The sequence below is a fragment of the Haplochromis burtoni genome, unplaced genomic scaffold, assembly GCF_018398535.1.
Source record: "Haplochromis burtoni strain Fernald_Lab_line unplaced genomic scaffold, NCSU_Asbu1 Contig_102, whole genome shotgun sequence".
Taxonomy (NCBI): domain Eukaryota; kingdom Metazoa; phylum Chordata; class Actinopteri; order Cichliformes; family Cichlidae; genus Haplochromis; species Haplochromis burtoni.
In genome coordinates this window covers 50,092-72,116 of record NW_024582463.1, presented here as the reverse complement: position 1 = coordinate 72,116, position 22,025 = coordinate 50,092, and the positions used below count along the sequence as shown (strand labels likewise).

At 40.3% G+C, this 22,025-nt stretch overlaps 1 protein-coding gene across 6 annotated transcripts in view; it reads left to right on the top strand.

The window, feature by feature from the left end:
* Nucleotides 1-22,025, top strand: part of LOC102296799 (sodium/potassium/calcium exchanger 2) — a 49,608-nt gene that overhangs the window by 12,684 nt on the left and 14,899 nt on the right. Inside the window, exons 3-6 of one of the 6 annotated variants that reach the window (XM_005927672.3) lie at nucleotides 8,569-8,607; nucleotides 9,712-9,820; nucleotides 12,737-12,751; nucleotides 18,343-18,393. In XM_005927672.3, coding sequence (XP_005927734.1) covers nucleotides 8,569-8,607; nucleotides 9,712-9,820; nucleotides 12,737-12,751; nucleotides 18,343-18,393 — 214 coding nt within the window. Of the gene's footprint in view, nucleotides 1-8,559; nucleotides 8,608-9,711; nucleotides 9,821-12,736; nucleotides 12,752-18,342; nucleotides 18,394-22,025 lie in introns of all 6 variants that reach the window. The other 5 variants (XM_005927671.3, XM_005927674.3, XM_005927673.3 and 2 more) reach the window with 5 other exon arrangements.

The window sequence follows — 22,025 nt, the reverse complement described above, 5'->3', positions numbered from 1 at the left end:
TAATGGCCTGTTGTTCAGAAATGGATGCTTGAAATTTCTTTACCAACAATGGATACCAAAACTGGGGAAGGAAAAACACGAATTCAGAAGTGCGAACAAGTCGTTTCTGAGCTCGTTGTCTGATTTTTAGTGAAACCCAGATTCTGTCAGACGGTAGTGTGTGTGTGTGTGTGTGTGTTGTTTTTTTTGTTTTGTTTTTTTTTTTCCAAGGGAGAACCTGAAGGTGAACCGTTGAAGCTTGCAAGAAATTCAAAGCCTTTATTGATCAAGGGCTATTTTTAAAGTGGGGTCGATTAAATAATGTAACTGCACTGTAAAAGCATCATGTGAAGGGCATCCAGATGCCTGCCTCAGGGGTGTATGAAATGACTGACACACACGCCCCCAGCGAGAAGGAAATGGCACATATGGTGGGAGGTGGCCGAAGACTGGCGAGACTTACGCACTCGGCTCCTTCCTTATGGAGATTTTTGACCCTCAGCATCAGGACCGCTAAGCTGCAGCAGCTGAACATTACATCAGCTCTGAGTTGTGGTTCATGTAATACCCGTAATTTGTGAAATCCAGACTGATGATGTCTGCGCCACACACAGCGCTCCTGTATAGATCTCACAGCTGCGCACAGACCTGACATCGCACGGATAACCGCAGAGACAGTTTAAAACTAAATCTAGGAGAGTAAACTCTTAAAATTGAAGTGATTGCAATCAGACAGTCTCTAATGAGCTAATTAGAAAATGCTCTGGGGCTCCGTGAATCCGCTGAAAGGTTCTCCTCCGCTGTTCTTATTTAAGAGGTTTGACACTTGGTATGTCCATCACTCACAGACAGATGGTGCATGTGGCTGCCCTTCAACCCAAGTCCATTTTAACTCAAGCCTTACCAAGGTGACCTGAAAGGGGCTCTTATCAGCATATTACCCTGTCTGCACTAAATGTCAGCTGGCCAAATGGACTGACCTGGAGGAAGCTTCCTCCGCATACTTCTGCCTCCACCTCCTCTACAAAGCCCCGCTGTGTGTGTTTGTGTGTGTGTGCGTGCCCTTTGCGTCAGATGGGAGGTAACTGTCTGCTGACAATTCAACAAAACAGATCAATAGTCAAGATTGTTTGGATGAGGTGCGATCAAATAAAAGTTGGAGCCTTAATGGAAAAAGATGACGTGAAATCCTGACAACGGTGACTGCAATGCGAATGCAAAATTAAGCACACCTCAGCTAATGAAGAAATCTGTTATTAATTTCCAAGTGTCCCATAAGACTAAAACTAACTAACGAAATTCCATGGATAGGGTACACCAGTCTTTTGCAGGGCTAACACAGAGAGATACAGAGAACCGCTCACACCTACAGCCCATTTAGAATTGCCACTTAACCTCTGGACTGTGGGAGGAAGCCGGAGTACTCGGAGAGAACATGCAAATTCTACACAGAAAGACTCCCTCCGGCCGGGCTTCTAACCCGGGACCTTCTTGCTGTGAGGTGCCTGCACCACATATTTGTACTGCTAAAAAGAAATGTGTGTCTTCCTCTGTGGGTTAAAGCAACCATTAAAAAGCATCAGTAATTCCCAGCAATGCATTACTTGGCATGCTCGGCATAAACAGCATCGCTGTAGTTTATTTTAAGTCAACCCACAAACTCTGTCAGTTTAAGTCAGAGTGCCAAATGTGCAGTAATCCACTGCTTAAAATAGTCTGCAACAAATCCATCTTTATGTCTGTTTGAATAATATTTGCTAAAAAAAAGACACTGCCCAACTGTTTGAGGAAATGAGACATTAAAAAAAAGACTTTTTTTTTTTTTTTTTTTTTTGAAGAGATGGACTTGGCATGAAGTGCCACAGATGGGCTGAGGAAATTGGAAAGAGCTCAGTTATGGACTCTTTGTTGGTTTTTGACCTTCTAAAGAGGAATTTAAAAAGGAATAATACAAGATTCATCAGAAAACACAGATGATTATGTGCTGGATTAAATTAAAAACATGTAAGCTTCTAGGTGTCATTCACATCAGCACAGAAACCTGCTGTTCACACAGCCTGTCCCACAGTGTAAAGGCCTCATTGCTTGAGCATTGATACAACCTCTGGTCACAAGAAAAGACAATGTGAATTCCCTGACTGGTTGGGCGGTGGTTCCTTTAGGTTGTTTGTTGTTGCTAAGTAAAACTACTCCACAAATAACCTCCTTATGATTATTTAGGTTGCTAGCAGATTGCTGTGCAAGTCTCCAGTTTGCATGGAGGATGCCAACTTGTCTGCAAACACTTGCTAACTGCTAGTTAAGTAGTAGTGAAACTTGAAAAGGCAGTCAAAATATGCATGCAAACGACAAGCATCTGAGGTCTCTTCTCTTTTTAAAAAATGTTTCCCTTAAGAGCAATGGTTGCCAGATGGTCGTAGGCTAGACTCAAGGCCCGTGAGACTGTGGGGCTGTCACCATGATTATTACACATCCAAGATGGCAGACAAGTTGATGTCCGGTGGTTAGCGATCATCTTTCTGCAAAGCTAGCTACCATGCAGGTTAGATTTGGTAACTGTCAAAACTATCCCACAATACAGAGCAAGCATGTTTATTTACTCATTCAACTAAAATCTTTGTAATGTTTAAGGTTTTTTCTACTGCTACTTGCTCCTTCCCAAAGTTGGAAGCTTGTTTTTTGTGTATGACAACAGCAGAGCAAGGCATGTTATCTGTATAGCTTAGGTTGCTTGCCCGGACTAGCATTGCAGGTTGCGCTCGATGTGTTTTTAGTGATGTGCTCTCAAGCAGCTCAACACGGTTGTTTAGCTGCTCGAGATCAACAAAATTTGGACAAGTATCCAAGTTTTTTCCTGGTTGTCCCTGTTGTGAACCACAGCTCCCTGTAAAATAAAGTCATTCGACACCACAGACTGACTGAAAAAGGATTCAACTTTATTCAATTGTGGCTGCGAGTCATCCAGGAAGTGCAAAAAAAAAATTAATAAAATTAAAAAAAGAAAATCTGGAGCAGAGTGCATCAGTCTTAAAAACAAAGAACCTGCATCAGTTTTCTTCTCCATCTGCAGATCAAAACCTGCTCTGATCTGATGGGAACGACAAACCGCAGACTTGATCAGTCTTGCAGGAGGTCCACCTCTCGCATTTATTCAGTTAAAACATTACATCGGACTCTCACAGTCAGTGTTTAATCTCGTGAATAAGTCATGTTTTGGATCATTATTATTCCAATATTGTTACACAAAAAAGTGGCTTTAGAACAAGCATATATAATATCAGGAGAATGACAAAAAGTACTTGTGTCTGATCAAACCTAGCTTTGGGTGATTACATTCGCTTGCTGTAATGACACAGCGTTTTTGTTTCTTTTGTTTTTTTTGTTACTCTGTTTGTCTCCCAAAAGTCTCAGTCTGATTGGTTCATGAGAAGGGGGGGAGGGGGGATAAGAGGAGGCAATTTTGGCTTAGTCCTGGTGAGCATTGCCTTGTGGGAAATCAGTGTCGTGGCAGCTCCTGTAATTAGTTCTGCTTGTTAGAAAAATGAAGGGGTTACTAATTAGCAAGTGGATGGCTTCTTGACTTGTTGTGCATCTTTTCTCTCCATTCCTTGAAGATCATCATTATCGTCTCCCAGCAAAATGGGGGGGAGAGAGAGAGAAAAGGAGGGAGGGAGGGAGATGCTGCTCAGTCGTGCTGCTCAACAGTTTAGCTCTAACACGATGAGTCTAGATGGACAAATCTCAAAGGGTGTTCTGTCATGCTCTGACAGACAGGCTGCCTTCTAAGTACTTGCAGGCAATCGCCTGGAGCTGTGCAAGATTTCACTTTTTAAGTTCACTCAGCAAGCTGGGCGGTCTAGACAGACTTACATATGCTTTATTTTTAGCATGTCCGTCTCTGCTTTGACTGCTAAACTAAGATTTACTGTAGTATCACTTTTAGCTCGTGACAGCAATCAAAATGTAAAAGGCCTGTTTGGGCCGAGTCCTTAAACCGCACCATGTTTGTGGTGTTAATGCCTTTTGGAAGATTTTTATGTCAGTTATCGATCATACAACAAGACTTATTCAGTCAAGTGTGCTAACAGAGCATTTAAGTCTATTCTCAGGTCATGAGTAAAATTCTAGTATTGTTCCAATTTATTTATTTATATAGCTCCAAAAAACAACAAATGTCGCTTCAACACGCTTCCTAGTGTAGACCCTACAATAATATAGAGGAAACCCCAACAATCACATGACCTGCCATGAGCAAGCACTTGGCAATAGTAGAAAGGATAAACTCCTTTTTAACAGGAAGAAACCTCTAGTAGACCTATCAGGGTGGGGCAGCCAACTGCTACGACTGATTGGAGGTGAGGGGAGGGAGACGGGGATTAATAATAACCAACGATTCCATGCAGAGCGGTAAACACATAGTGAGTGAAAAAAGGTAGAGAAGAAACACTGCAGGCCTATTGGAGCGCAACTAAGGGAGGATTTGGGGTGACCTGATCCAGTCCTGACTATATGCTTTGTTAAAAAGGAAGGAAAGAATAAGAGGCCTGAGAGCTGAAAGCTCTGCCTCCTATTCTACTTTTAAATATCCAAGAAACCACAAGTAAATGAGCAGTCTGAGAGTGAAGTGCTCTAGAGTGATATGGTTCTAGGAGGACTTTAAGATAAGATGGGGCCTGATTATTCAAGACTGTGTGTGAGGAGAAGGATTTTAAATTCAGTTCTGGATTTAACAGGATTTATACATCACACTATTTAGCAGGTATCAGTGTATGTGTGATGCTCCCATACAGTCTATAGATAATCCAGCCATCTGTTTTCTTCAGTTTTTCCAGTTCAGGGTCACGGTGGGGGTGGAGCCTATCCCAGCTGCCATAGGGTGAGAGGCGGGAACACCTGTCACTAGGCTAACACAGACAGACGGCCATTCACACTCACATTCACACCTACAACCAATTTAGAATCAGCAGTTTACCTAACATGCATGCGTTTGGAGGGTGGATAATCTTCAGTACCAATTGTAATACTTTGGGTTTTTATGGCAGATTACCTCCTAAACTTTTCAATAAAAATATTTAAGGAAACGTTAGACAGAGTCAGAGATTTTCCAATTTCTAACCGAACTATTTATAGATATGAGAGCTATTATTTTCCATAGATCTTGACTTTAACATTTGTATCTTAAACCATGGCTAAAGGAAGAAGTTTTTAAAACTCTCTCAGTTTCTGATGTGAAATTTTGCTAAGACTATAACTGTATTTTAGCCACTAGAATACAATAATATCTGAGGAAATTAAGTGGAGATGATACGGACAGTGGCTCTTAAGAATTGAAAAATTTTATGTCTCTACTGTTATCGCACTTTGTAATATATGTAGAGTGTAATAATGAGGATAGAGATATAAAGAATCATCTGCAGCTGTGATGGATTTAATCAAACTCGATCGCTGGAAAACTCGATACTGTATAAAAAGCTATTATTATTCTCCTGTGTAATTTGGCTTGGGTGTCAAAGCATAAAGGAAATGCAAATCAAATTCCTCCAGAAATAGACCACTTTTGTGCTCTCTGATTGCATATGAGAAAACCTATAATCCACCACTAATATTGGAAATTCAGGAGTTCCAGCTCTGCCTGCAACATCTGCTCAGATTCCTCTGAAAGTCCGTTCTTCATGGTTAAAAGTGGAGGTATTTTTTGCAGGATGTCACACCCTTCATCGATAATTCTGCACAAAGCAGTGTTACATGCATACGGCGGCGGAGGGACATTTATCTCCCTTTGCTGATCCGCTTCCAAGAATGATCCTGATGTGACATTACGTAAGAGCTGGAAAGCAGAGCCGGGGGTATTAGGGAACACAAAAACTCCAGAGAACATACTAATCTCCCTATGTGATTATTAGTCATAATATTTAACGCTGGCTTAATGAGCGACCCATGGCATAATCTCTATCTGGCACATTCACCTGCTCTCTCCTAACCCTCCTAACTTGAATTTGAGGGAGTTAAATAGAACAATTATGCTAGACGGTGCAGTGAATTACCCTGAAGATGGGGCGGAGGGAGTTACAGTCGAATAGCTTTGTGGAAAATCTCAGGATTAGTTCAACTTCTGCTTAATTTTTGGGGCGAAATGTTTAATTTCAGCTCTCTCGTTTCTGCAATTGTTCAGTTGCCGCACAGCAGCAAAACTAATATATGGTAAATTATGAGCTGTTAAACAGAAACAGCGGGATACAGTGGGACGTGGTGGGTAATGACGTTCACAGGGACTGCAGTGGGGATTTTTCTTATAAATAGAGCACGCTAACAAGTCCAGCGTTTTTTTTTAATGTTCAGTTTAATTAGTTTAAAAGTTTCTGTATTATTATCAAAACGAAAGCGACTCAATTTATTGCTCTTTTTTCATAAAAACAAGAAATCTGTTAACATCCCACCCCTGCTTCGTGTGCAGTTAGCAGATTTAAAAAAAAAAAAAGTTTAATTGAATGCAGCGTCATTTAGAAAATTAATCAGCGTGTTGACAAGTTTGCAGGCCCTGTCTTGAAATTTGTGCGTTTACCCCGCTTTTTAAAAAAAACAACTCACAAGATCAAACTGAACTGGCGTCTGATTTTCATTGTACATCTTGCACCTTATCAATGCACACCAGTGCCGCCTCTTTCTACACACTGCTGTTTGAAACCGTGTAGGCAGCGAAACAAAGCCTCGGTGTTCTAAGATCTGAACAAAAGCTTTGTGTTTGTTCTCTTGCAGTTAGAAACAGAGGCCTTAAGCGACTGTTATATCGCACACATTTTTGGAGATGAAGTGAGCACAGTTCTGTCAGGCAGTTGGTGAAAGGCTTTTGTTTCAAAAATAAACTGTGTTACAGTACTCTGCTGTACATGCCAAAAAGGCCTGCTGAGAACGATGGCAGGAAAATCGAGCGATTGTTAAAAAGGCTCGAGTCTCTTTGGCACGAAAGTTTTTCACATTAAAACTGGCAGAACACACTTATTTGATTACTTGGTGAGAGTTAGATGAGCTGATCAGTGCGACTCTCTTAAGAGTCTCAGAAGTTATAAATACGAAGCTTCGGCTGGAGGCTCGTTAGCCCAACTTCTCACATTAAAGCAGCTGCCACAGAGATTGTATAAAGAAAGATGCCACATGTTAATAAGATGCTAGTAGGTCCTTTTTGAAATTACAGGACAGCTTGCTATTTCTGTCTAATCCTCAGTAAAGGGCTCAAAGAACTTGAAAGGTAGCTTGCATAACAACTGGAAAACTTTGAAACTGGTACATTATTTGGAAACCATCATTATCTCTGTTTTCCAGTCTACAGGCAATAGATAATCACTTAACTTGATCCTTACCTTTACCTATACAAGTAAACACACGTCTCAACATTTTAATAGTTTTTTATGGCTATAGTCTAAGTATGTGCAGGCAATATATGTCTTCATTTTAATTTTGATGTCTTATTTCTGAACAATCATGGCGACGAAATAACTGAGGCAAAGTTATTCGTTTTTTTTCTTTTGCCGTGTGTGTGTGTGTGTGTGTGTGTGTGTGTGTGTGTGTGTGTGTGTGTGTGTGTGTCCGCCAAACCGTATATAAGAGGTCTGTCTGCACCAAAAATACCTGTCGTCTGGACCACAGAATGTATATAAAAGATGGGCATAGCTTCTGGGTAAGAAGCCAATGCAGAAATGCCATAAACTGACATTTTTTCTAATGTTTGAGTACGAAAGAGGTCTGGTTATGTATCTATACGTTCCTCATTTCATTTGACTGTGGCGACAGTAAAAACGGTCCTGATGAGTTTACAGCCTAGATTGCTAAATTTGTAGTATCGTTAAAAAAAAAAGATTCGTCATAAAGGAGGGTGATGCATGTGTTCCACAAATCGCTAACCTGCGAGTTAGCTCTTTGGTCAGATCTGCTCCTTGTTTGACAAAACGCAACGACCCGTACAGCAAAAACAGTCAGCCTGTGGCTTCACAACAGGCCTGCGGATGACATCATGGTTGCTATGTCCATCTTTTATCTACTTAAGTGCTGATTGGGCAGCCCTGTGTACTCCACCTCCTCCATCTTTGTTGTCGTTTTATTTTACATTTATTTGTTTAAGAAATTGCTTTTAAAGTTCAGTACATGTGAGTAACCGCATTTAATAATCTCAGTATTAAACAACCATTTTGCCATAGCAAGCCACCTTAACTCTTCGCCTATACTTTCACATAGCAACAAGAAGCGCCTTAAATTCTGATGCGAGTTGACAGCCTTGACTTAAATGACTCAAATCGAAATGACATATTTGAGTGTATTTCAAGGAAATTTAAGTCGACACGTTCTAATCCTGCTCAGCTTGTGACTGACACAGTAGGCAGGCACAGCAGTGGGGAGGAATCTGTCCCTCAAGTCTTGTCCACTTGCATCACAGTCAGTCGTCACCGTCACTGTTACTGTGCCGTAATGTCTTTCTCTACTGTCTCGTCGTCTTGTCTCTGTGGTTGTGTGAGGCTTGCTTCACATCTGTGTCTTGTTTTCTCTTCCTCTTCCCCCCCTTTTATACTTCCTCTTCTCTTTGTGTTGGATGAGAAGGCAAGTCCTGGGGCGCCAGAGGATGACGGCAAGTTGTCGGTAGGTCCTGTCTGATTGACACTCCCCCGTCTTCTTCTGTGTTTGTCCCTGTTTCTGTGTAGATGTATTAGAGCAACTTCTGTTTCTCCCGCCATACTGTGAAGAAGACATGTACACTGTTATCTCTAACCCTCAGCCTCCCTCTGTGCCGAGAGTAGCTCCGTCTGTTTCCCAAAGCACTTCCTTTGCAACAGTTGCATTTGTGTGCAGCATGTAAAAGGCAATCGAGGAGGAAGCCTGGATTCTGAAAAAACACTTTTAATGCTTACGCAGTTCCAGCAGGTACAAGAGCTTCCATCCCGAATGCAAAGGAAGCAGATAAAACAGCAGACGGACATTCTCTGGTGTCGTACCGAGAATCTACAACTTTCTAACCCTCACACGAGTCGTGCCGTTCCGCTTGTCTCCCTTGCCTCCTGCTCACACCCATGGGAGGCTGTGAATTAGCACCTGACACCTCCTTTGCCTACGCATCACCTCTGATGAGCCAAAGGTGGACACATTCGCAGCAAGCAGCTGTCACCTGCAACGGTGCCTAATTTCCCACAATTCTCAAGTTCCACCTCGGCTGCTGGAGCGACCTTGGCGAGGGTTGTTTTTTTGGGGTTTTTTTTCTTCTGCAAAAGGAACTAAAAAAATGCCACACTAAGTGTAAATGCCTGTGACAAGCCTACGAAGCTTATATTTTTAAGAAGCTGTAGTACTTTATGATTTTTTTTTAAACTCTGTTGCAGGTTCTGCTTAGGGTTTTTTTTTATGTAAAAGAGGATTAGGGAATCATATTCCAACTGGAAGCATAATTGAAGGTGGTAGCACATCATATGCTCATGGACAAACATTGCAGTGACACGAATCCTTCTTTCTGTAATTAAAATGCTGTGGATTTCACAACAGTTAAAGCACCAAGTCCCTAGAATGATCTTCCCTCTAATGTAAAATGAAAAAGCCTACAAAACGGCGTGGTTTTCCCACATTTAGCTCAATACTCTTGGATTAGAAATGGCTTTAGAGGAGTGCTCGCATTAAGGACATTTACTGGATACTGAAAGATTCCCATCCCCAGCAGTAGCAGAACATTTGACTGACGCTTGTCTCCCCTCACAGGCGCGGCCTCGCCTTCAAAGGGGAGGTAGTTCTGCCTCGCTGCACAACAGCTTGATGCGGAACAGCATTTTCCAGCTGATGATCCACACGTTGGACCCTTTAAGTGAAGGTAAACTGCACACAAAAAGAAGTTTTTAACACAAAAGACATACAGCACAGATATTCTTTTTTTAACTGTCCAACATTGTGTATTTCCAGATTGACCGAGCCTGGATCTTGTCTTCATTCTTGTCTTTAACTCTTAAAATTGTATTTTGAGATGTGTCAGAAGTGGATTAACTAAAAACATGTAATTCCTTCCACAGGAAGAGTGCTGTTGAGCTCACATTTTCTTAACCAATGAATAACATAACAGTGTTATGATGAAAATGTTGGCTTTTATCTATTCACAAGCTCCCCGCGTACTTCTTTAAACACAGAAGCTCCACTGTTAACATTGAAAAGTACTTGTACAGTGTTGTTTGTACATTTAAAAAAAAAAAAACAAAAAAACAAAACGGTCCATGTAAGACAAAGTGCACTTGGGGCTGAGGTGAAACACCGTTCTCCTTTAATCCAAGTCCATTAGCTTAGCTAAGAAAAACGTTAAAAAAAGGCGTCAGCGTCAGTGCTCGGCACAGGGGATGAATATGTTAATATGCCGGGTGAGGCGCGGTGTCATTCTCAACCCATCCTGAACGTGATGAAGGAAAAATGTTTATGAAAAGCAAACAGGGAGCAGGGGTTTGAGGAGGGTGACGAATCCTAATCCTTAAAAATGAATATTAATGTTAAATGCTGAATCCATCTTACTAGCCGATGTCATTTTTCCTCATCTTTTTCTTCCACCTTTTTGGTTTTCATGAAAGTTTACATTCAGTTTGGTTTGTTTGGCTGAAAAAAAGCATCACTGTCAATACACAGTAAAATATCTCATAGGTCCTACAGCAATGTGTGTTAGCACAAAAACCGAATAAATATTTTCCTTCCGGATTGATAGGACTGCATTAGCAATTGGCTGCTCTGTAGTCCAGAGGCATTTCAGCTTTCTCTGAAATGACTTTACTTTGCTTGAAAGCCAAGCTTGGAATGAGTCAGCTCAGGAAAGATTAATAAGCCTTAAAGTGCCCATTAACATGCATCAAATCGCTGTCGTACACTGAACCCAAGGCGTCCTGTCTCTGAGTGTATTCATCATCCCATCGTAGTGATTAATGGTAAATCACAGCCTGAGTGCAAGTCTGTAAGACCACTGTTGTGTATGCATGCATGTATATATGTACATGTTACACATAATCCACCCAGTTGGGTCCTCTTAGTGTCTTTTTCAAGGCATTTGATAGTAGTATTCACTAAGTTAAGCTAAGTTATGCGTGCAAGATATGAACTGAATTCTTTGTTTTCTCTTTGTTTTAACTGATTTATTTATTTGTGTCCAAAATAAGTTCCCATTTGCCAAAAAAAAAGTTTTTAAAATGGTCAAACCTACTTTAGTATGAAAGCAGCCAAGATGGCAAGACATACCAAATTTGATTGATGAGGTCTTCTGGCAAATTAACGGCTGGAAATTAATTCGCTGAAACAACAGCTACAGTGTGACATGACACAATCAATGAATTCATTATTGTCAAGAACAAAAGCAACACGTTGGGCTTCCGATGATTTGCATGTATTATTTTGAAATTTCCATGTAGCACATCGGAAAGTTTTCCTCGTACTCCAATGGACATGTACCCGTGATAAGTACAGACTTAAGTACATCTGAAAAAGCACTTATCAGAGGCCTCATTTCCTTGGAACGCTTAACAACTTCATTGGCTGCAGGACTGCGAAGGCCCAATCAAGACAGACCCTTTTGGGAGATGAGCAAATATGTTCTATAAACATTTACTGGCATCACTAATGCAAAGGAGCGTTTACTGGGTGAGCTTACGGCATAGAGAAAGACGAACAGGTGCATCCATTTTAGTTGGAGGCTTGTGCTGTGTGTCCTTGTGTGCTCTTAGGCATTAAGTGTAGCTCAGCAGGGACGTGGGGAGCTGGCAGGGCTCCTTCCATACATTTTTCATTCGCATTTCTCAAAATAAGTTGTTCAGGCTTCAGTGCTGAAAGGCTCTTGTGCCAGTACTGAGAGCTGGTTAGCTTTTGGTTATTAGAGTTTTAGTGATTTAGAGTTTGTTAGATGTGTGTCCGTGTGTGTGTGTGTGTGTGTGTGTGTGTGTGTGTGTCGTTGTGTCTGTGTGTGTGTGTCTGTGCTGTGTTGCAAACATTGTGGGGACTGAATTGTTTTTACACTTTATGGGGACAAAAAGCAAATAACAGCAACAATATGATATAAATCATATTTTCAAGGGAAGACAAGTTTAATTTGAGGATATTAGGTTAGAGCTTTCTTTCTTCTGCTCTGTTTTGTCTGTAGTGACCACAAAAAGTAGTTTGAATATAATCTATCTGTGTTGTTTCTTCAGCGTATGCCTTCATTGCAAAGTGCATTTTATATCTAAACATGTAAAACCTAAGATTTTAAATCTATGTGTGGCAATGTATATGTTTCTGTCATATCATGGGGATATGATTATTTACTTTGTTGCCCAGAGTTAGATGAGAATAACTGCACTCATATTTATTTGTTATTAACAGGACATAGCTACACATAGGATAACAGTAACAGTGTTTTTTTTTAGCTATGCTACATGAGCTACATGCTACATGAGCTACATGCTACATGAGCTACATGCTACATGAGCTACATGCTACATGAGCTACATGCTACATGAGCTAAGCTAGCATCTCCTTCCTTCTGTCCCTTTTAATGCTAGTAGTACCTACTTTCTCATCTAACTCTCTGCAAAGACATCCAAAATAAGTTTTGAGTTAATTTAATGCCATGAATGAAGAGCTAATGACATTTAATTTAACACAACCCTTTCTCATCTTGGAAATACCTATCAATGATTAAATGTTCGCTATTGGACTAAATATCACCTGGATTTATCTTGTCTCTGTTTCTGTCTTCTTATTTCTCTTTCGTTTACTGTCCCTTCAGAATTTGCTGACTCTGGTGAGTTACTCCTCTAATTTCTGTATCTCCCCTTGCTCCAAAACAATATGTTTGTTCTCATTCCAACAGCCTGGAGGCAACTCTTGTGCCCAGTGTGTCCCTTATGTATACATTTCCTTAGCGCCGATGTGCTGTATGTCAATTCTGTACCGTACCATCCCTGCAGACTCTCTTCTTCAGATATCTCATTCTCTCCTGTGGGTGCTTTTTCCCTGGAAACCCTCTGTTACCATTTCTACATTGTTTTCCCCATCGTCCCTAATCCTCTCTCTCCTCTTATGAACTCCTTTGTGATTTTTAGCTTTATAAGTGTTGCTCTTTGTGAGACACGTTGAGGCCCAAAATAAGTGCTTTGGGTGTTCCTGTCAACATTGTATGTCACTCTAGGTCTGTGAGGCTAAGCAGATATTTAAGCAGACAGAATTTGCTGTGGGAAAGAGACAGAGTAAATGTGTCAGCCTTTTGCTTAGGTCATGAAACGGCCTATCTGGAAGACGGCGAAATGCTGTCAGTTGATTTCTCAGCCCTTTTTATATCCCCGTGGTCAGAATTCTGGTTAAGCTATATGGAGCAATTAACCAGTGGACTGAAAGTGTTTCCTTGTGCAGCCTTTTACAATAAGCTGTGGACAAAAAACTATCAGCATTTAAATTTAGCTTAAAAAAACAGCAGCTTTCTTGATGTTGTTGAGGTGAATCTCCTACAGTTTAATAATAGACCTTAGAACGTGCATGTTTTTCATTGCAGGGAACATTGTATTAGTCTGGTACACTTAGTTCTGGGCACAAGGACCAGCATCTTTTTTTTTTTTCCCATCAGTGTGGAGCTACAAACAATATCACTTAGGAGTGGCATCAAATATTGAACTACTCAGAGAGAATGGGTGGGAGAAGGGAAGAGTGGCTCTAACTCTACTGTCTGAACCCTCAGCAGACTGCTGAAACAAGTTTCCCAAAACAGTACTCAGAATTCAGGCTGCGTGCTTCAGTAAAATGTATCACTCTCAGATCTGAACTGTGGTACTGAGTCTGTGCTTTTCCGTAGCTGCAGTTGACCTCAGTAATCTTGTTAGGTTTTTTTCCTGAGGTAGACGGGAAGTTTTGCATAGGCTGAGCAAATAACAGACAAACTCACTAAATTTGGGTCAACTAAAAAAACAATCATTTCAGCACATAGCCTGTTTTGTCAGTAACCTAGTGAGACCAAAGGGGTTGTTTTCTTTAAAGTTTTAGACGTTGGTATAGAAGAAAATTACCAAAGGGCAACAAATTAGGTCCACGTGTGTGTTTGTACCGAACTACAGAAAACACCCCTTAAATTACATGAGGGTCTGAATTTTCAGTGCAGTTATTATTAAAACAGCTATTTAGCATGAGGGTTAATCCATTCTTCCAGCAAGCATTTCCAGTTTTCCCCACATAGCTGCATTGCCTGCCAGCAGTACTGTCTGTGCCGTGACCCAGACCATCGATTACATGGTTCAATAATGCACTCACTGTCACTGACCTACCACCCCTTGGGCAACGGAAATATATTTTCCACGTATGCAGATATAGTCTATTGACATTTTGGGTTAGATCTTTTTTTGTATCAACTTAACAATGTTCATAAAACATAAAATAAGCTGAAATATAAGATGACATGTTAACATATTTACTGTAGAATATAATCAGAAGAGATACTGTTTCATATCCTGCAGGAATGTGAACTCATTTTACATTGTGGGCCACATGCAGCCCACTTAGACCTTACGCCGGCTAGACGAGTTAAACCTCCTTTCTGTCAGTGTAAAGAAGTTTAACTACACATTGAATCCCTGAGATAGCGTCATGTAAAAAACAGAAGTGCAATTTCAATAGCACATCTCACTTTTTCGACATAATAGAGAAATGCTGCTGGAGTAAATGGATGAAATAAATTTATAAAATTACACAAAATAATTCTCTTAGCTAAGTTTTTGTTATTATTATTATTTTTTTTACTGTGGACCCACTGTAAAAATAATATATTTCTATAGTTATAGTGAAAAAAGTTTCCTGTCATTTGAATTTTTAGCTATTAATCAGGTCCTTTGGTATTGTATGAAAAGCTTTGGGAGGAAAATCTGCGCTCTTCTTCATATTTTCCAGTAGGCCAGTTTGGAGTCTTTGGCGGGCCGATTATGGCCGCCAAGCCTTATGTTTGACACCCCTGATAGATAGTTTGACTTGATTTCTTGCTGGTGGCGTAGGAGCCATAGACATAAAGTTAATGTAATTTAGCTTAGCATAAAAACTGTAACCAAGTAGTTACCGGCCTCTGTTCAAACGTAATCAAATACTACGCATATGTCACACCCCCTCCCATGCCCTCTGATCCACCCCGCACTGGGTGGGTGAAAGAATCAATGCTAAAAGCCTTTTTGCTTTTGCACAGGCTGTGAATTTCCCTGACACTCCAACCCCCAGCAGACGGAGTGGACTTGCACGCACACTTTCACGCATGGCTCACCAGAGGTTTAGAGGTCACACCACAAGGACAAGAGGTCCCTTGGTAAACAACAACAACAAGCCTCGCTCTCTCTATGGAGTTACAGCGGGATGGACCGTGCAGGCAGTGATTGTGTCTGGGGATAATTGCCCTCAAGGCAGCTTTGCAGAGACTGGACGTAGAGTGGTAGTGCACTTCAAACCAAAAATAATATAACGATATGGGATTGAGACGCTTGTCAAGTAGCACCGCATATGAGCAAGGCATTTTGCAATGAAATGTGATTTCATCTCATTAGATTGTGTTTTCATGGCTGCCAAGTCTCACATTTGGCATGAGATTTTCACCATAATCCTCTCACACGCTAGCAGAGTGGTCGCCCACTGTCGGATATTAGTGTGAATGATGTAGGCATGTGGGTGGGAACATATAAAGTGCTTGTTGTACTGATGCCTACTACATGGCATACTTGCAAAGTTAGGGTTAACCAAAAGGTTTATATTAACTTATTTAGGAACTAGCCTCTGTTAACAGGCAGACCTGGTCAAAAATATCAACTTAGTACCGTCAGCTGAATCAGATAAAGAGGTCAGATAAAGGTCAGACAAAAACACAGCAGCACAATAAGTGAGGCGTAAAAGGACAAAGTGATTTAAAACGTTTAAATTATTTGTAAATGACATGTGGTTTAATGGTAGTGTTTCAAAGGAAGTTTTTCGTCTTGTTCCAAGCCCATTGTTTGCACTGTATAAAAAAATAGTGTTCGAAACAGCTTCTTGGTTCTTCGTCAACGAGATTAGCCACCGTGATGATTCAGTCTAACGGCTGTTTGAAACAGGAGAGTGGATTTTACATCAGCAAACAGAAAGATTTCCAAGAATAGCTTTAATGAAAAGGTACATGTTATTCTACTTTGTTGCCAGTGAGGTCCTTCCAATGATGACGTTTGGTTAAACTTGCTGTAGTTAGTAGAACATGCCATGTTCTCTTTAGTTGAAAATAGTTGCTCACGCTCTTTTCGAGGTAGTATTTTGTGATGATTCAGGATTCAGGCTGTTTCATGTGCTCCCAGTCTTTATGTAATCCCAGACTGGCTCAACGATGTGAACATCAGACCTTGTGGTGGCCATGTGCTGCAGGACTCTTTATTTTTGTTGGTGCTGAGAATAGTTTTTTGCAACTGTATGTTTGGGGGTGATATCAGTATAGTACGTAGAATGAATTTGGAACCAGACCAATTTGTTTTGCATGGTGGATAAAAATGTAAAGATCTAGAATATTTCCTCTTATGAGCAATCAAAAGCAAATACTGTGAATGGCTTTATTTAACATTTTACCACCTGACATACAGGTTAAAACACCAGTTGAAATACATGGGTAGAGGAAACAAGGAAGGGGAGTTTAAAAGTCTGGTTGTGAGATTTCATGAAGATGTAAAAGTATATAGGAAGATCGGTGCATTGCTAAAAATAAGTAGAAGCGCAGCACCAGTAATCAAGGGATATAGAGGGAGCCTTAGTACCACTAATCAGAGTCTCAATGGCTTTCTTTCTAAAAAAAACTTGAACAGTCTAGCTCTGAAGATCAAGGCAATTGCTTCATATTTGTCAAAGGAATTCTGAGTTTGCTGGAAATCAGAGTTTCTGTGAAAGCTTACACGATCAGAAGGTAACTGCTGATTAACAATACTTACTTTTTGGCAGAAAACTATGAGGTCGAACTTTGATAAATATCCATAAAAGAAGAAGCCTGTTGAATATCGGGAAGACATGCTCCGGTAAGATGAAAGCAAGATAAACGAGTTCAGCTTAGATGGATTTCGGCACGCTTGGGGGGGCCAGGACCACTAACGGTGAATGCATGCTCCCAGTAGTGAAGCATGGAGGTGAGCCTGTGATGATACTTGGCTGTATGAGTGCAAAAAGTGATAAGGAATGACATTTATCAATGCCACCATGAATGTCTGTGGATATGCCAGATTACCTCATAGGATGACTCTCATATTCTTGAAGCCAGGCAGAAGAGGAAAGCATGCCTGGCTTCATTATCAAAAGTTTCTAAAGAAGAACGGAGACTAAGGACAAGTTGGTCTTGCTTGGTGTTAATTGGTTGGTGTTGCTTTTTCTGAATTTGCATGTGGCGCAGAAAGACAAACCCCCATGCAGAGAGAGCTTCTGGAAAATAGTGGCTCATGAATTAAAAAGATATGAATCTTAAAGTCAGTCGGGATAAGCTTCAGTGGCCCCGTGTCCCTGAATTGGACAAGCAGTTAAGAAAGTGGCTAAATGGATGGATGGATTCCATAAATCTCAGTAATGTGTGCTGACTTCTGGACCTGTATTGTTAATTCTGGTCAGAAGGGAATATAACTACTGTCTGGAGTTAAGTTAGTTTATCTAGTTAATGTAACATAAACTTACTATTCTATTTAAAGCGAATCATCGCTTTTTTTGGCCATTTATTGTTGAAACAGCGTGGGAGGCAGAAGTCTGCGGTCCGGTGTCCTCTGCTCAGCTGCTTCACGTTCAGCTGTTGCTGCAGGTTTGAATTCCCAGCTAATTCATCATGCCGATGTGCTGACTGTCTATTTACTGTAGCATGGAAGAACTGCAGCAGTAAGGGAATCAAATTAATTGTTCGGGTTTCATTGTGGGAATAAAATGCCGAATCATCAAGCCCCTGAATAAGCTTGTGCGCAGAGGAGAGGAGGACTCATCATTTTGTTGCATGTTGACCCAGTATATTCTCTTCCGACTGTCCTCTTCTGTTTGTTTTCAATATATCTTTTTATGAACCTCTGATCATTTTTTTTAATGGTGGTATACTGATTGCCCCTTCCCCCTCCCTTTACTGTTGGCAGGCTCTTTATCAGACTGAGTTGCTGAAAGACTCTTGATGTTTTGTATTTGCAGTTGAGTCCTTGCTTTGTCTTTGCACTTATGCAGTGATGAGTTGGGGAGATTTTGTCTCTCTGTATGTGACTTCTTGTGCTTCTTGTGTGACTCTGTACAGAATGTGATGTGAGTAGAACCAGCAGATCTGTCTTGTTCTGTCATGTTCACTCTTTTCCTTTTCTCTGTGTGTTTGTTGCCTTACCCTTGTCTTTTGCTGTGATGTTGTAGAGCTTGGGACTTATGGGAAACTAAAATATTATCACTCAATGACTGAGGAAGGTAAGCCTGAAAGTTTTCATTACTTGATTCTTTGAGACAGCTTCTATCATCCCTCTTGTTTTTATACTCCTCCATCTTCATCACGAAGCAACACATCCAGCCCCATTATTATTTATTAATTTTTTTGCCTGTGATACACAGTTTGCATAATTTTGCTTTAAGTTGATAATCTCGCTGAGATTTCACTGGCATAAGTGCAAATCATAGTAGCCATGCCATTTTTTTTTATTGTACTTTTTGTTCCCATTTTTGGTTTTTGGCATATTTTTATATTTTTTTCCCCTACGAATATGTACATACATATTGTGTGTTACTGTGTGTAGTGTTATTATGACATTTTATTTATTAGGTATTTTCTGAAAATTTCTAAATTTGCTTCTTTTGTTTGACGTTGTGTAAATTAAGACATGCATAATGCAGGCTGGTTTAACTACAAACGCACACTTACACGGCCAATATTGCATTCAGAAAACACACAAGGTCTTTTTAACGTTTTCTCGTCTTTGCTTGTTTTTCCCTGTTACCCATCTGCGTCTCTGAGCAATACAGCACATCATCCATTCCCCAGCACTTACTTCGAGGTTACACTTGCACCAGAAGCAACGTTTCTGAATTTGGCAAACTGGAGTGACTAATCCACCCAGTGGTTGTGTAACAGGCAGAAATGACAACGTTTTTTAACCCACACTTCACAAACTGGTCTTTTTGTTGTTAAATATTTTTTAAGTTAAAGAATTTAACTAAACATTAACTGTGTTTTTTTATTTTTATTTTTTAATTCCTTTAAGATGGCAATACATACATTTCCCATACATAGCAATCACATATTTATAATTTGGGTGGAGTGTTATTTTTGATATTTGTGCTTTTATGCTAAAACAAAGTGACAGAAAAACACATTTTTAAAATTTGCGTTAAGAAAAAATCAAAAAATGTAACCATATTAAGTAAAAGCTCTGTTTCCAAATAACAATAAATAAGGTGGAAATGGCAAAAAATTGTTATAAACTGCATTTGGTAGCTTTACTTTTAAAAGCAATTTATTAGTTTTGAATATCACTGCCATTAAAGGGTAATGTGTTGCGTTACAATGTTAGCTGCTGAGAAAATTCATGTTTTATTTTATCTTACCAGATTTAACTTTATAGTAATCTCGAGTAAGCTGGTTATGTTGTCCAGTTTAACCTCTGAGTATACTAACTTTACCTCATGGTGAGTTCATGGTGACAACAAGCTTGTTAATTTTCCTCATCACAGCTAACTAAATCTTTCCGCTTCAGAGCTGTAGCACTTGCATATTCCTCCTCCTCAACATCGCCTCGCCACCTTTGTAACTAGTTGAGCTTAGACCTCAATCACTCAGGCCTAGAGACCTTTCAACAACCTTGTGACATCCACTAGTTGCAAGGGGAAATTATGTATTTCCTGTGAAATTGATTCACAAAACCACATTGGAGCAGGTCTAGAGATCTTAATTGAAACTCTGTAAACCACCAGTCACTAGAAAAAAGTGTGTATTCCACAACCAGCGGGTGTGAAACTGATTGCAAAGAGATTTGCTATGCTACACCAAAAACGTCTTTGTGATTGCTTTGGTTGCTAGTAGGTTTCCAGGGTGAGAAGAAGTTTCCACGGAAGACGCCAAACTGCCTGCAGATACTTGCAAACTACTTGCTAAGCTGTAGTGAAACTGAAAAATGTTATGCAAAGTCGCCTTTTGAAATTGTTTGTGGTTGACGTTTTAAGGCAAAGCTTTTACTTTGAAGGTGAATGTTTTTCATTTTCGGTTTATTTGCAGCTTTGAGAGTAAATGTCAAGTTTTTGCAGACATGTCGACGTCTTCCACACAAACTGTGAGCGACTGCTCACAGTCTGATTCTGACCAAGCCAATCATGAGAAGGTTTTTTTGTTTTCAGCTCCCTGTTTTTGAGTGGCGACAGCCACCAACCTCCAACAACCGCTTTCCTGCAACTTGGGGAATACACATTTTCTGAAGTGACCAGAGGTTGCCGTGGGGTCACTGACTGGTCTCTACGCCTGTGTGACTGAGGCCTGGAGGTGCTTTTTCAATATCTAAAAATTATAACCATGACACTAATTAAAACACATCTTCCCACAAGATAAATCCTGCCACCTTTGCCATATCACTAACTGAGCTTAACATGCACACTTACACAGCCTGAGGATTGAAAGCCTTCTACTAGTACATGCAACATACTTCAAGGAGTGGAAAGGCAAAAGAAATGGTGTGATGTCATCAGACAACAAAAGACACGACGGTATATGGTAACTGATTGCTCATTCGAATAATTAACCAATTAGCTGATCCACTTAATTGCTTTAATTTGCACATTCGTTAAAACAAACAAACAATTAAATAAATAAAGAATCAGAACACCTAAACAAGTTTCTTTATACTTTGTTACAATACCAGTGATAACTGAGAGAAATAAATAGCTAGATTCCTGCTAAAGCTAACTTGCTGAGGTGATCTCAGATTCTGTGGATTATGTATCTAAAATGATAAACTTCCTTCTTCTTGCAGCTTCTGTAGTAACGGCTCTTTGCTTTCACAGGTCTTTATCAAAGTATGTTCAAAGTTAGATCTGAAACATGACGCCAGTGTTTTTTTTGGGGTTTTTTTTAGCATTTCTTTTCCATACCTACAGCAGAAAGCACAACCCTGTCAGTTTTATGTCCAAGTAACAAGATGATGATCTCAGACTCCCCCATCCATAAATAAACACCCACTTATCCATGAATAAACACGCACAAACACACTCGCTAAGACAACTAACTGACAATGACCGCCTAAGGTGAGTGTCGTCAAGACAGAGGAATGTGTGATTCTGTCTTGTGAAAGTCGGGAGTGTATGTGTGTGTATTTGTGCGCATGTGTGTGGAGGAAGGGCAGGGAGGGGCTGAGCGTTGCCAAACAACAAAAAGACAAAGTGAGAGAAAGATGGTGTTTGCCAAAGACGAATGGGTGAGAAAATCCGAGGTGATAGAGAAATGTAGAGTGAGACAGAGGAGGCATGAAGGCGGCTGACGGTGACTTGGGGTGGTTAATGATTTTGCCAGAAGGTCACAGACAGCGTTCACATGGCTGGGCGGCGTATTCGTATTGACGCATCACTGTGTCAAGCACTGACGAATCAGCCATGCATTTGTAAAATGAAACAAAAAAAATCTTTTGCATTGATTGCAGCCGGGTGATTTGGATGAGGCAGGAGAAAAGGGAAGGATTGACACGCACAGTTAAATTAAGCACGGATGCACGACAGCACAACGATTAATGACGCGCACATGTAAGTACGTGCTGCATAGCATAAAGTCTCTTATATTACAGGCTGGTTTTAAAAAAAAAAAATAAAATAAAATACTGAGAGCAACCACTACTGCTGAACTCTGACCTGGAATCTGCACAACTTGGTGCTGGAATCGTATTTCTCCTTGTTTCTAGGCTATATTTGTGGTCTTTTGGGGGGATTTCAGGCTGTAGGGATTTTATCAAAACTCTATTGCTCCTCAGTTATTGCTAGTGATTAAAATTGCCTTGGATGAGCCATTATTTACAATATCAAGAATGCACACAAATTATATGAGCCTCAAGGTTTCAATCCAGTCCACT